The following is a 14,205-nucleotide window of genomic DNA, read 5'->3' on the forward strand; positions in this document are numbered from 1 at the left end:
TGTAGTAGACACACTGCGTGGGGACATTATTTAACTAGTCCGTGAACAAGAATAAGATAAAGATGATAACATGTCAATCACCAACCACAAGAAAACATCAAGGTTTCTCAGATAATTAAATAAACAGTGTGACTGTGTGTGTGTGTGGGGGGTTAACTTCAAAATTGTTGCAACAATGGTTGTCCGACACATAAAGTTAAGTTGAACTCACATAAAGTGTAAAGGGAAGATTCTTTCTGGAGAGCTAAATAATACATCATTGGTGGTGTGAATTGATAACCGTAATGCCCTCTCACAGGCTCTTTTAAAACACAAACCTTGTTTCTACAGTGGCAATAAGAATTTACTTTACCAAACCATCATTAAATTTAAGTTAGTCGAGTGCTCCACAAATGCAACAGATTTGATCTATTTCATCACCAGCAGACCTTATTCAACTAAAGGAAGGGCTTTGTGGCTTAATCAGGTATCACATTAAAAACAAAACTGGAATGCAGACATAACCATTTGACCTTTATTTCATCGTCATCAAAAAGACATTTTCAGTGAGAAAAAACCCAAACATTTCAAAACAAACAATGTACAGGAGTCCAGATGAACTGAACTACCCCCTCAGGCCAGTTAGTTTTGGCTGCATGTAGCTTAGAACTACGCAGGATTATAAACCTTGTTGCAAAACAAAATTACTTCTGTGCAAGTGTAAAAAAAGAAAAGAAAAAAAAAGTCACATGAATCCAGACATAATACTTTCTCTTGTCAAGTATATTAAAAACAGCCATTATCAGATATATCCATAAGTGAACAAAAGAGAAACATAACTCATCATATTCCAGAGCGTAATTAGAAAACGGCTGAATCAAGGAATCATTCTCACATTTGGCACAAATGTAATCTTGGCCCCCTGGGCGAGAATACTAAAACAGGTAAAACTACAGAACTAGAATCAACATGATGGAGGGACACTGGACAGTGGGGAACAATGGTGCATTTCATTGTGTCAACAACAGTGCAGGAGAGACAACAGCATCGGTAAAGTTCAGACACATTTCTTTGCCATGGGAACTGTGCTGCATCTGTGCTGTTGATCTTATGCACCGTGCCAGTGTTGATATCAAAGACATTAAGCATTTTAAAGGCAAATCTATACAGGGAAAAAGGGGCAGACGCCACGTCAGTTGAAAATAAGTCATCGTTGTCAAGCGACACTTACTGAAAGAGTCATTGTATAAACTAGCTTCAAGGCAAGTCATCTGTTGCTCTAGCTTTTCATACTGTGTAGCAATATTAACATATAACAGTACTGAATATAACATTTATAGTCAAAATGTTCATGCTGCTCTTTAGCCCCCATTTACTTTGTTGATACAAAGTACCACTTGCAGTTCTTGGAATGATTGCTCCATGAATTCATTTCCAATGACAAAAAAGTCATTGATGTTCATTCAAGGTCACAATTTTGGAAAATGGAAATCGGAAATCATTTTGACAATGCATTTTGTAACCGTATGTACACTTTAGTCGAGTGTTCAATGTTGATTTGATAGCGAGCGAACGTGCTTCCTTGTCAGACTAATTCCATCTGCAAACTCACAGTGGAAGCCCCATTTCCCCCCAAAATGATCATAACCCTCCTTAAATGCTTCTCTTTGATGCATTGAACATCTAATTGTGGAAATAATGACCTGACCAGAGAGGGGCAATATGTTGGCGCTTGGTAGACACTGCTGATATAGTATATGAGATTTGATTAGATTTCTTTCGGGGCAGATAAGGCAAGCATTATGGAGACAAACTGGGACTTGTTCCTGTTTCAATTCAAGACTTTTGTTCGTTCCTTTCCAACAATGGGCTTGAGGCTAGATTTTTAAATGAAAAGTGTTAAGTCGTACAGCTGACGTTTCTGATAACTACATGCATGGTAATGTTTGTTCATTAGTAGTAGCAGCCCTGCTATCCTTCACTTTCACACGGTTCCCATACAATATTATGGTACATTTATTATGCAGTACATTCAACTAGAAATAAATTACTTCCAAGTTCCAGCTGAAAGTCATGCCACAAAGTATGTACAAAATGTACTCTGGTCTGTTTTAAACGACTCAAAATAGATCCAGTTAATATCAGTTCTTTGTTTCCAGGATTTCACGCATTAAGAAATGCATTATTTTACCTAATTTAATACAATTCATTTATTCACTGCTTAATGTAAAAGTGAGATTGTTAGCTGGAGAAAATAAAAGGTATTGTTTGAGGAGGTACTGTGTGGAGGTATAGATGTTTCAACTGTGAAATATCAATTTAATCAAAGGATAGCCATGTAGTCATTCATCCAATTATAGTCCACAGCCATCCAAATCTAGTGTTCTTTTACAGACCACCCTCCGCCTCCAATAGACGCACATAGACAGAGAGATCTTCTCATACAGATTCATCTGGGTTAATTTAAATTAGACGGAAACCAGCATTAGCAAACCTACGCTACGCCCTGTGGCTCACTTTTGAAAACCAATCCAGATACCGTCCCCATATGAATGACCACCCTAAAGTCTTTGCAATAGTTCTGCGATTCTGACATTTATCACATTTCTTATTTATTTTCTCCACAGTTTTAGCCCATTCATATAATTTTGATGTAACCAGACATGCCAGTAGGCAGAGATCTGATTGCCCTCCAGTACTGTAAAAAAGAAAAAAAAGTTTCTACAGTGGCCCCAAAGATGTCAGTATAGAAATCGTCGCCTCTTAGATTGAGTCCAGTCCAACACACACATACTTTTCTCATGCTTTTCACAACTGGACAGATCCAAAAACATTAATACACCTGGTCCACTCACAGCCAGCTAACTGACCAGATACCTGTGACATTTCTTTTGTAAGTAGGTCTGAATTCTCAGAACAGAATAATAGATGCCAGACCTGACGGGTACATCCCAGACAGACTGAGATCACGATATCCTATTCTTTGTGAGCTTTTTCCTTTTCCTTTTTTGGCTCGTCGTCGTAAGAAACTCCATATTCGTTTACTCTCGTCTTGTCCACGGGATAGAGCCTGAGGAGAGCCAATGGAAGAGACAGAGGGCAGAGGGAGACAGAGAAAGTAGCCTTTAGTACAGAACTGAAATAACAGCAAGAGTTACATTTCAGACAACTATTCCTGAAAGCCAAGACAGTTTGTCATTTCCGTTCATTTATATTTATATTGAGACAAATCTGTGTGGCTGTAAAGACAAAACTGAAGCAGGGATGAGTCGTCACATCTGCTTTATCACTTGATCACTTTCAGAGATTCCGTGCTCCAGATTGTATGACAGAAGCATTCAAAAACAGTCTGGCTTGCAAGACTACATTTTATGTGGATTATTGGTGTGTGTGTTGTGTGTGTGTACCATCTCTGATAGAGGTAAATGAGAAAGACCACGTCATCTCTGAAACAGGCCAGTCTGTGGGAGGTTGGCATGGTGATAACGAAGGCAAACACGTCGTCGATGAAGGTATTGAATGCCTGTAAATAATCAATAGCACAATCTATCAATAACTCTGTTTACGTGCTCAGGGACAGCCATAAATGAATCATTCCATGAATCGTTAACTAATAATAATGTATTACCTTGTACATAAAGGCCTTCCAGGGCAGGTGGGCTACAGATTTAAACTGTTGAGGGTTGTAAGCAAACAAGTTAGGAATAGACTGAAAATACGTAATTAAATATACTTCTGCCGTAAGATAAAATAAATAAACAAATACAAATGCTGTATATATAATTTAAACAAAAGGAAAGAATTTATAGTAGAAACAAATACCACTTTGGCACAAAGTTGTTTAGCGCTCCCGGCTCCGTCCAGGACCATTTAACTTAAGTGATTTTTAAAACCGACTTTAGATCCCCATTGAATTTGTGCATCATTTACATACATTCATGTTCACTGTTAACTCAACATCGTTTCAAACAGATCAACAAATATACACAGTGAGGCAATTTAGCTAACTACCAGAAGTGGTATATGTATGCCTTGAACTCACCTTGTAGTTGACAAACAGTTGGGGAAGCATGAACAGGAAGCCAAAGGCATACACACCTGGAACAACCAAGAGGAGATAATTATTGACATGAAAATTAATCTGAACGCCTAAATGTATCAGTCACTAAAGGTTATCATACTAATAGCTGATAATAGCTCTATATGTCTTCCCAATTTCAAGTGATATGATTGTTTGCATTTAGAGATAGAAATGGAGCTCTATAACCGATACCCCAAACATCTGATAACAAGCTTATCGAGTACCCGTTATCAATACGCTTTGGGCTTATCAAGCCTGTTATCGAGCATAGCGGTCCATGATGTCATGTTTAAACAATCAAGACAAGAGGCGATCAATAAATAAATCTAATCACCAATGCTGGCACAAACATGTCTGTCTAAAAGTGTATTGATACCTGCCAACCAGCACTGTCCGGGGAAACAAAATTATGCTTTTAAAGTGACGGTACATATATTAACCAGTTAACAGTTTCTTTAATATTATTTTATTGGTAAATAGGTCAATTGCCTTCCGTCTGTTAGAAAAGTACTGTATTTGTAGGCCCTAGTAAATGATACTGGTTCTGTTCAGAATTTATTGTCTCCCGTCTTTCCACAAAATAATAGAAAATGCTAGTGAGCTTGATAAGAAACCGCCTCGATAAGCCGATCGATGAGGTGCTCGTTATCGATAAAGATTAACGAGCTCCATCCCAATTTAGAGATTCCTTTCACTTTTTAATGGAGCAGAAAACGGCTTACCATTGACCAAGCTGTTGACCAACCACGAGTACCAACTGAGAGAGAGAGAGAGAGAGACATTTAGAGTGAGTCCCAGAGATGCAGCTGTGAAATTGCATTCACTACATGGAAGAGTGCCGTCTTTTCCAGCCTCGCAGCATGCCATGTCATTGCACACCAGTTTGTAGTGTCACACATGCAATGCAATGCCATCATCATCATCATCATATACCTCCTGTATCGTAGGTATACAAGTGCATACACAGCCCCTCCAATACACAGTGGGTAGAGTAGATAAGATAGGTACTTCATGGCCTAGAGGGAGACGGAAAGCAAATTGAGTCCCAGCTTGTTCAGAGTCCATCTCTAGGTGACTTATACATTACACAGGCTAAGTAGTTTACACCAAGCCAACAACGCAACACAGACACTATTGTGCAATGGAGTATAACACTTGTTTTATACTTGGCTTTGAATGTACACATTGCACACAGAAAATAGCAGATCTAAAAGCTCACGTCGCAACCAAGTCAAATCTTGATTAGGCATAAGCATCACCTTAATTTGTACAGTATGTACAGTATTGCAGCATACAGTTTCTCTTATGTGTAGTGTACAGTATTGCAGTGCACATTGTGTTATGTATTGTATACACACTGTGCATGTCTCACCAGAGTATCATACTGCTCTGTTCTCCTCTCCGATTCATCCAACTTCCCAAACTGTTGACATTGGAGGAAAAAGAAAACGGGTCAGATCATCGTAGAGAATATAGGGTTTTATAGGTTACAATTAATTTATTGTGCAGCATTGACAAAAACAGCTATAATGGGAGATATCATGCCTCTCTCTTTTCCCAAATAAAAATTTCATCGTGGACGTTTTTCCATGCCAATGTTCTTTTAAAGTATTACACGTTGTAGTTTTATAAGAAAAGTGTGTATTTTTGTTGGGATTTTGAACCTACCACAAATGTAGGTTTTCCGCCCTTCCAATACAATTGAATCTTTAAGGCCTTCTTCACCTTCCACACCTGGCAGGATCATTCACAAACCACAGAATCACACTCAGATTAACAGTAAGGAATCCCCCCCCCCCCCCCCCCCGTTTTATATCTTTAAGTAGCATCAAATGAAGAAAATGATTTTATTTATTTTCCAAGAAATGTATGCATTCCAGAACCCATCATATAGTATGCCATTATCTAGGAGTGTGTGTGTATTTACTTCAATGAGGGAGCCAACGCCAGCAGGGATAAGGACTAGTAGGCTGGTCTGCTCATCGAACAAGTAAAGAAATATCACTATGGTACTGAAACATCGCCACAAGACTGCATCAGAGTGAGAGAGAAGAGAGAACATTAAAAGCCATGTCATAACTGTAAGAAGTAATAAAATAATAAATTAATTTCAGTCCTAACTGGAACACACGGTAGCCATGGGGAAGTGTGTGTAACTATGCAAATGAAAGCAGGTCTATGCTGAGAAAGAACAGAAATGCTCTGTGGGAAAACGGTACCCTCAGTGACTAATATTATTATTCCAGAGTAAGATATGTTATGTAACGCACATCCTCCATTGGTGCCGAGCCAAAACGGTCAACATAAAAAGAAGCTGGGGCTCACAACTCACTTTTAGACGCACCAAACTTTTATTCAGCGACAGGCAGGCAGAAAATATCTTTTTCTGCCTGAATAAAAGTTTAGAGCATCTAAAAGTGAGTTGCGACTTGCGAGCCCCAGCTTCTTTTTAATAATATTATTCCCTCATTAAAGATCACACATGTGTGATCTTATCATCGTACATCATCCATTCATTGTCAATGGGAACTTAATCTGTGTAGGACAAAAATAGCCAATTTGCTCAGACACGACGTAAATTCTCCATTCATTGTCAATGGCATTTAATGTTTGTTAGGACAAACCCACCTGCTTTGCTGGACATTCCAACCATGCTTTTCTTCTGCTTCCAAAAGCTGATGTCATTTTTAAATGCCAGGAAATCAAAGAGGAGCTAAAAGTATGAAAAGAGGGGGCGAGGTAGGCAGTTAAGTTAAGATAGTAATTACAAGTGACTATTTCACAGCAATGGTTAATTTCTAGGTGCATGTGTGTACTGTACATGAAGATAAGTTTTAGTCAAAATGTGAATACGCCACAAAAGATACATTCAGTAATGTTTATTTGTCCTTGAAAGAGGGCATAAGTGAGTGGAAGTTAGACCAAGTGATGCTTCTGCAGGGCGATTAATCACAATAAGTTCTGGTCGAAAAGGAATTTTAAGGCGTGAGCTAAAAATAACCGATTCATCTCGGCAACGATAGTTTTTATTCAATTTGAGCTCGTTTCTAGTCACGTCTGCTCTCCTGCAGTCCAACCTTGACAAATGAACCACTTAAACCCCTCTATACTGTACATAGGAAACTAATGCTAGGGTACTAATGTTTAATTGACTAGGGCCAGATGGATCTGTACTTCGCCATTTCTTTCTCTCTACACCAAATCTGTTTTCGGTGAATGTTTCCCCCTTCCCAGAATGAGGATGCTAGGATTCAGGTGGTTAAGTTCAACTCACATGGAAGGCTGCGACGAAGAACGTTAGAGCCAGGAAGTAGAGATTGGTGTCGACAAAGATTCCTTTAATCTCATCGGCATCTTTCTCTGTGAAACCTGAAATGATTGACATACGTACATACTCACACACAGTTGTACACAGGTGGACATACAACAGAGTGACATACTGCGTGTCTATGTATGTGCTTCTCCACAAGGTGTCTCTCTCATACCAAACTGTTGCAGCGAGAAGACTGCATCTTGCATGTGTATCCAGAATCGTAGTCTGCCCAGAGAGATGGCGTCGTAGGAGATGGTTAGAGGAAGCTCCACAGAGGTGCGGTTGATCTCCTAGAGACAGATTAATACAATAAAAAGTAGGTAACTAATCTAATTGAATGACTAATCAACAAAAAAACAAGCTTTTTCACTATGATGCTGCACTCACTAACAGCGACAAATCAATAGGCTAAAATGTTAACAGAAGCCAGCGACTTGAAACCACAAACTGATGCCCTACACTTGTCAGAGTGCCTCAACTTTTTTCAGCACTCCAATGACGCAGTGAAGCATCAAACATGTTTTTCCACTCTAATCTCACCCCACAACTCCTGCTCTGTTCCATAAAAGTTAGACAAATTAATTATTTCTTGCCGTTCCAACTTCTGCAACCAGTTCCCTGTGCCACTTGTCATTTGGCAACCTTTTTCATTTATGCAGCCTGACTGGCTTGAGCAACACTGCAGCACACTGAGCCATTTTGTAGCTTTTATTGCTGCCAGTGCAGTATCCAAAGTAGTCCAAACTATTACAGTGACATGCATTATTAGATCCATACTCTTAATGGTTCCATACTTAAAATATCATTTAGGAATAGCCCGATCTGAACCTCTTAAGATTAAATATTTATTTATAGCCAAGTTTTTGATTCAGTAGCTCAATCAGTTCTAGTAATCACATACAATGTCCAAGGATTAAAGTTGAGGACTTACTATTAGGTCCTTAACTCGGTTGCTGAGCTCATCCACAAACAGCAGAGGTAGATACACCATCTTTCTACCATTCTGAAACCTAACACACACACGCACACACACAAATCATTTACTTGACTTTTCCATATTCATTTTTAAAAGTAGATAGCTGGTTTGAGAATGAGAATATAGATATACAATGCTGTCACTTACTTAACTTAAAAAGCTTCATCGGTCATCTGTACTGACTTTATGGAATCAATATCTTGCCATGTTACATCTACAAATATCTATGTGTCACACTTGAACTTGGCTTGTGTATCGCCTAGGATCCTTGGAAATGTATGATGCACTCTGACAATGGGTACAATGTTACATAGATTTCAAATATAAATAATTTAATGTCTTAAACATAGACGTTAAATCACTCTGTGGGTAACCTGCCTATATACCTTACATTTTAAGACGTGTGTGTACTATGCGGTATCTTACACTCTGAGGTATCTGTGTACGTCGCTGGGCATGGATTCTCTATCGAACACAAAGTGGTCACTGACTATGTTGAGCGTCAGGCGCGTTCGCCAGTGGGAGACTGGGTGGTCCGACGGGGAAGTCCCTCCCCCTGCTGCCGGTTTGCCATGACGATCCTTTTGCCCCTCAGGTTCTTTCTGATCCTTCAGTGATGGACACAGGTTTAGTAGCAAACTACAGACTATAGATGGAACAATGGACGGTTAACGATTATTCTATTTATTACTCTTTGGGTTAATCAAATTGAGAAGTGCATAAAAAAAGAATATTGCGAATCACTCTGAACTTTTGTCGCCCAGTTGGACTTAAATGATTTTTTAAATGAAAAATAGAAATAATAGATATTTATATAAAAACTAACAATAATACATTTACTGTTGCACCCCTGCCATGGAGTGAATATGTTAACGTATCATTACCTGTGTCTCTTCTCCAGCTATCAGAGAGACTTCGCGTAGCTTAGGGACCATGTATGTAGTGAGCTGAGCCACCAGGTGGACCTGTCTTGGATCATGCCATGGAGTGGCGCCAGCTTGATGGACAAATATTAATGCATACAGAGTGCCATTGTTGCGCGTCTTCTTTGGGAGAGACACGTTGACAATCCTGTGAGGGACAGGCACACAGAGAGGATGGAGAACGGAGTGTGAGCAAACTACCTGTAAGCTACAGCAAAAAGGACCATTATCTCTAGGGTGCTATAGGCATAGCAATGGGCAAGTCAAAATCTAAAGGCACACTTGTATTTAGAGTGAAAATAGCACATCTACAACCCACAACGTATGGCATCAAGATTGCCTTTTTTTTTAACATTCAACATTTTGCCTATTATGACAAGTGGGTAAAATACATTTATTTAGGGTAAAGAAGAAAATATTTGGAAATGTCAATTAATGAAAACAATTATTGTGTATTTGTATATTGCAATAAAAATGTGTGGGTCTGATAAAATGCAAAGGAACACAAATGGGTGTCTCCGTTTGAAAACCACTGCTCTAGAGATGAGTACTTAATTATTAACAACTGGACAAACATGGCGAGTCCCACCCACCGCTCAAATTGGTTGTTGACGTCAAAGTTCTCCTCTCTGTGAAGCAGAGTGTGCCCTCCATCAGCATTAGGACGCGTCGCACTGTAGATACTCAGCTAGGAAGGAAGAGAAGGCAAAATCAGGCTGGATCTCCAACTGGACGGATGACTGCGGGCAACGGAGAGCCCGCTATCCAACCAGCCAAGACCATATGCTGTAGACACCATGGATTAAAGCAAAATAACATCACAACCCAAAGATTTCATCCTAATGTGTGATGTGTGAAACGGTGTGAAAGGATACCAGCTCCGTTTCTTAAGAAATTATCACAATATGTAAAATTATGTTTTAATTACATTGATCCTGCTGTTTTACTGTCAACCAGGTGAAGACTGAAGACATCACAGATTGAGGCTTTAACCTTTGCTTTTATGAAATACCTGAGACCATTAGGGGTTTATGGAAGATGTTCTGAAGTTCTGAACATAATGTTACGTTTGATCACTTCAAATGCTTTAATCTAAAAATAATAACCAGGAATTGCCTTATCTACATACAAGCGCTTTACTATTGTATCCCACCACCACTCCACCCAATCCCACCCCAATCTGTTGCACCAACCTGCAGTTTAGGTTTCCCTGCCAAGAATGGCGTGATACAGTTGTCTCCCATGGGGGTGTCGCAGGGTTTCGTGTACACGATCCCATACATCACCCAGCAGGTGTGTAGCACATACACCACAAACACCCCTACGATCAGGGTGGTGAACGATGTTTTGTGGAACATTTTGGCTGAGTCGTCGTCGTTTCCTGTCGGCTAGGTGAGGGGCAGAGCCATCTGTCTGGAGAGAAGAGGTAGTAATTATAAACAATATAACAGCATATTGTTAGGTACAACTGGTAGTTAAGAGGAACCAGGACACTTTTACAAATGCTTAATGTTCATTTATCCATTTGTAACTCTTGAGAGAGGGCACACAAACTGGTCCATTTGGTTACACTAATACACTTGTACATGATTCTCAGATATGAACAATATTATCATCAGAATCTTAGTCTTCAATGCACAATGTGAGGGAATGCAATGCTGCATGCTTTATCTCCAGCCTCGCTGTTGGTCTACTGTAACTTAGTGTATAATAATTTACCATGATGACGTCGCTATCGCTATGTGAAACCGTCCGTGTGAACGTATAACATAATGTATAAATATAATTACTAAAATACAATGTGTATAAAAACGTGTCGTACCTGGGCAAAGCTGTCAAGCTGTCAGTAGTACACTCACAGCTGTCTGATTGGCTGGCTGTTCGCCCACAGATCTCGCCCGCTGTCGTTCATAACAACATCGTCATGTCGCTCAAATTGTCAGAGAAGGGCATTGGCTTCGTATTTGATCGTGTCTTTCTTTATTTCCGCGGAGCAACAGAATAATCATCCAGAATGTTCACCTCAAAGCGTGAGGTAGCTCTGCTACTACTACTACAGTAAAAACACAAAACATTTCCGCCATTCACTTCCTGGTTGATTCATTTGGACGAGATCTGGATGCATTCTCTCGCGAGACTCTCAGGCAGCTCGGCGGCATCCTCGTATCTTTTATAGTTTGGTTTTTAGTTTTATGCGGCATATGCGCACAATTAAAAGAAAACAGGCAGGGTAAACAAAAGGGTAACATCATTAAAAATAGATAAATAAGGGCAGGTGAGAAAAGAGACACATAAAGGGCTTATACATGGCTCACCTAAGCTCATAAACAAATAGTAAATTAGACAAATTAAGTTGAAAGTAATCTGCTTGCATCTTTCTCCATCGCATCATCTTCCTTCCTCGAGGCTCGCTCGAAAGAGCAAATTTTCCACAACGTTTGAGGTGAGGGTACATTTTTAATACGTACAGTATAGTAAAGTAGACCTATTCATGAAATTAATACATAAAGTTTGATATAGAAACAGTTTGTTTATATATCTCCGTTTCCGTTTGGAACCGGCTCATTGGTTTTGTTTACAGGTAAAACGTTTGTCACACACGCAGCTGTGGACTAATTATTAGTCACTGGACTTCTTTGAAGACGGAGGCAGTCGTCATGGTGAGTTCAGAATATCAATAAATTAAATAACAAGTCACTGACTGGTGTGGTGTCTAATAACCATAGGCTATGTTGTAAACTAGCCTGCACACACTACCTGTCTGTCAAACCAGACGAGGGTCCATTACTTAGAGTTTACAACAGTCGAGGACAAAATTGTATATATTTCAAATTCTGAGGCACACTGTCTGGGCCTGGCTCAGCCTGGCTGATTATGCTGTGGGTGGGTGCGGTATCAACTTGGCATCTGCTGTGTGGCCCCAGTGGTTCATTTTTACTGTATATATCATAGCAGATACAGACATACAGTAGGTACCAGAGTACCCTCAAAGAGAAGATCTATGTTCATGTTTCAATGATTGTACATCTATCTACCGGTACATCTATCTACCGGTAGCCTATCTATATATCTATAAATGCACCAAGTCTCTATACGTGTGTAATCCATGTAACTCGACTACTCGAGAACCGTTCACCCTGCAGCACAGCACACCCACCGCCACCGACTTCAGATTCGACACACGTGTTCCACACCACCACAGGGGGTGCAGTGCCCGGTGTTGAGTTGGTCGGACCCACGGTTGTCCAGAACCACCCCAAATAGGCCTCTGCCCGGGCTCTGGACAGGACCCCTGTCCAGGGTCCATAATATGGACCCTGGACACAGGACACAGGACACAGGCCAGCTCCATATATTATATGGAGCTGGCCTGTTCTGACATCACACCACTCCATATTTGGGCATGCCTGACACAGAACTCCATAAGCTGGCCTGTTCTGACATCGGGTATATTCCTCAGCCTAGTAGGAAAGTCTGTGAAAGATTTCACAGACTTGAGGCTTTTTGTTCAAAACAAAGCCAATCCTGCAAACTTTGAGAGCCAATTAGGATGGAATATGAAATATCGACAGATCCGGCTTGAACACATGACTTTAGAGATAGTGTGTAACGATTTGCGGGATTTTTGGACAGAATCTGGAGGAATAATATCAATTCTTTTTCAAAAGTCGGCCTCCTGGTGGCACTAAAACAGGCCGTTCTGGAAATCTGGGGCAGAGGTTCATCATTGGCATCCAGGGAGTGCATGTGTGTGTGTGTGTGTGCAAAATTTGGCATCGATCGGGAGATTAGCTGTACACAGACAGACGGACGGACAGACAGACAGACGGACGGACAGAGAGCAAAACATACTCTCTCCCCATGCCTTCGGCCTGGTGGAGACAATAACTGGCTGGAGCATGCATTTGTGCAGAACCAGCACAAAAGCCTCTGGACCTGATCACCCCTATATCTCCATATATGGATCTGGCCTGTTCTGACATCACAACACGGGCACCGCTCTAGTTTCTCAAAAATATGAGTTCTTCATCTTTTTTCTTGGGTGGTTAAACTACATTTTAATGCTGTATTAACTAACTAATTTAAGTGGGGACCCGCTGGAGCTCTGTCAAGGACCCCTGGGGGTTTGCTGTCAGTCGGATGGTCCAGCCTGCTTGAATCCTCCAGACTGGCATCTGATGTGCGAGACTGCGAGTGGAGGATTTGTTTTGCTTTATAGGCCCTTAAGTAGGCATGGTTTAAATAAAGTAGGCCTATTATCTGAGTGTTATGTTGTAGGCATGGATGGATCTGTTTTTTTTCTTCAAAAAAAGTGTACTGAGGTTACGTTTATACTTTATAGGAATACCATACAGAGCAGTTACGTCGGCTGTTTGGCCATGGATGAGCGTTCTGGTATTCATCCGGACATACAACAAGGTTTCCGCCCGACAGCGACGACATCACGAGTTGAATTCTAAAACTAAGGATGTTGCAACAGGGCCCGAATGCACGATCGTCTACTTCACATCCACTAACAAGCTGCGGCACCGTGCAGCTGCATGCCTTTTATTCTCCAGTAATATATTTCAAATCAATCTGTTCTCAGGTTCAGATAGCTGTAGGCTACAGGATCCTCTCGTTTGCTCACTGTGCCTCCTGCTGAGAGGAAAGTCTGTCCATGGAATTGCACTTTATTTTTCAGAACAGAACAATGGTTCTCAAACTTGAGAGTATTACCTTGATCCCACTGGAGGGGTAGATTTACAGTGGCTTATCAGTGAAAAATGCAATATACAATTAATGTACACATGTGTAAATAAGATGTTGAAGTGTATACATTGTAGCCTTTATGATTGATTAAACATTTTAAAACGTTTTAGTTACATCTGCATTGTATACTTATCTACCTCTAGAACAGTATATTATATTATATATCATATAATGTCAACAA

At 40.3% G+C, this 14,205-nt stretch overlaps 1 protein-coding gene across 2 annotated transcripts; it reads right to left on the reverse strand.

Moving 5' to 3' along the window:
- Positions 1 to 496: 496 nt before the first annotated feature.
- clptm1l (CLPTM1 like) lies at positions 497 to 11,325 on the reverse strand. 2 transcript variants are annotated; one of them, XM_083774737.1, is made up of 18 exons: positions 11,095 to 11,325; positions 10,466 to 10,681; positions 9,866 to 9,960; positions 9,234 to 9,420; positions 8,776 to 8,957; positions 8,305 to 8,383; positions 7,546 to 7,663; positions 7,335 to 7,429; positions 6,689 to 6,773; positions 5,988 to 6,091; positions 5,729 to 5,794; positions 5,433 to 5,483; positions 4,994 to 5,076; positions 4,783 to 4,817; positions 4,022 to 4,077; positions 3,608 to 3,652; positions 3,387 to 3,502; positions 497 to 3,049 (listed from the first exon to the last, which is right to left on the reverse strand). In XM_083774737.1, the coding sequence occupies exons 2-18, from the start codon at positions 10,628 to 10,630 to the stop codon at positions 2,956 to 2,958; spliced, it is 1,656 nt and encodes a 551-aa protein (XP_083630863.1). In that variant the 5' UTR covers positions 10,631 to 10,681; positions 11,095 to 11,325; the 3' UTR covers positions 497 to 2,955. The 2 variants fall into 2 exon arrangements, with proteins under 2 accessions (XP_083630863.1, XP_083630862.1); XM_083774736.1 differs by having other exon boundaries at positions 10,466 to 10,685.
- Positions 11,326 to 14,205: the final 2,880 nt, after the last annotated feature.

The sequence above is a fragment of the Protomyctophum parallelum genome, assembly GCF_964188405.1.
Source record: "Protomyctophum parallelum genome assembly, chromosome: 1".
NCBI classification, from domain to species: domain Eukaryota; kingdom Metazoa; phylum Chordata; class Actinopteri; order Myctophiformes; family Myctophidae; genus Protomyctophum; species Protomyctophum parallelum.

Excerpts from the sequence above, each read along its gene's own strand:
- clptm1l (XM_083774737.1), bottom strand. The coding sequence starts at position 10,630 with ATGTTCCACAAAACATCGTTCACCACCCTGATCGTAGGGGTGTTTGTG. Across the intron at positions 9,961-10,465 it reads CAGGGAAACCTAAACTGCAG|CTGAGTATCTACAGTGCGAC; the intron begins GTTGGTGCAACA and ends CTTCCTTCCTAG. Across the intron at positions 6,774-7,334 it reads TCTTCGTCGCAGCCTTCCAT|CTCCTCTTTGATTTCCTGGC; the intron begins GTGAGTTGAACT and ends TCATACTTTTAG.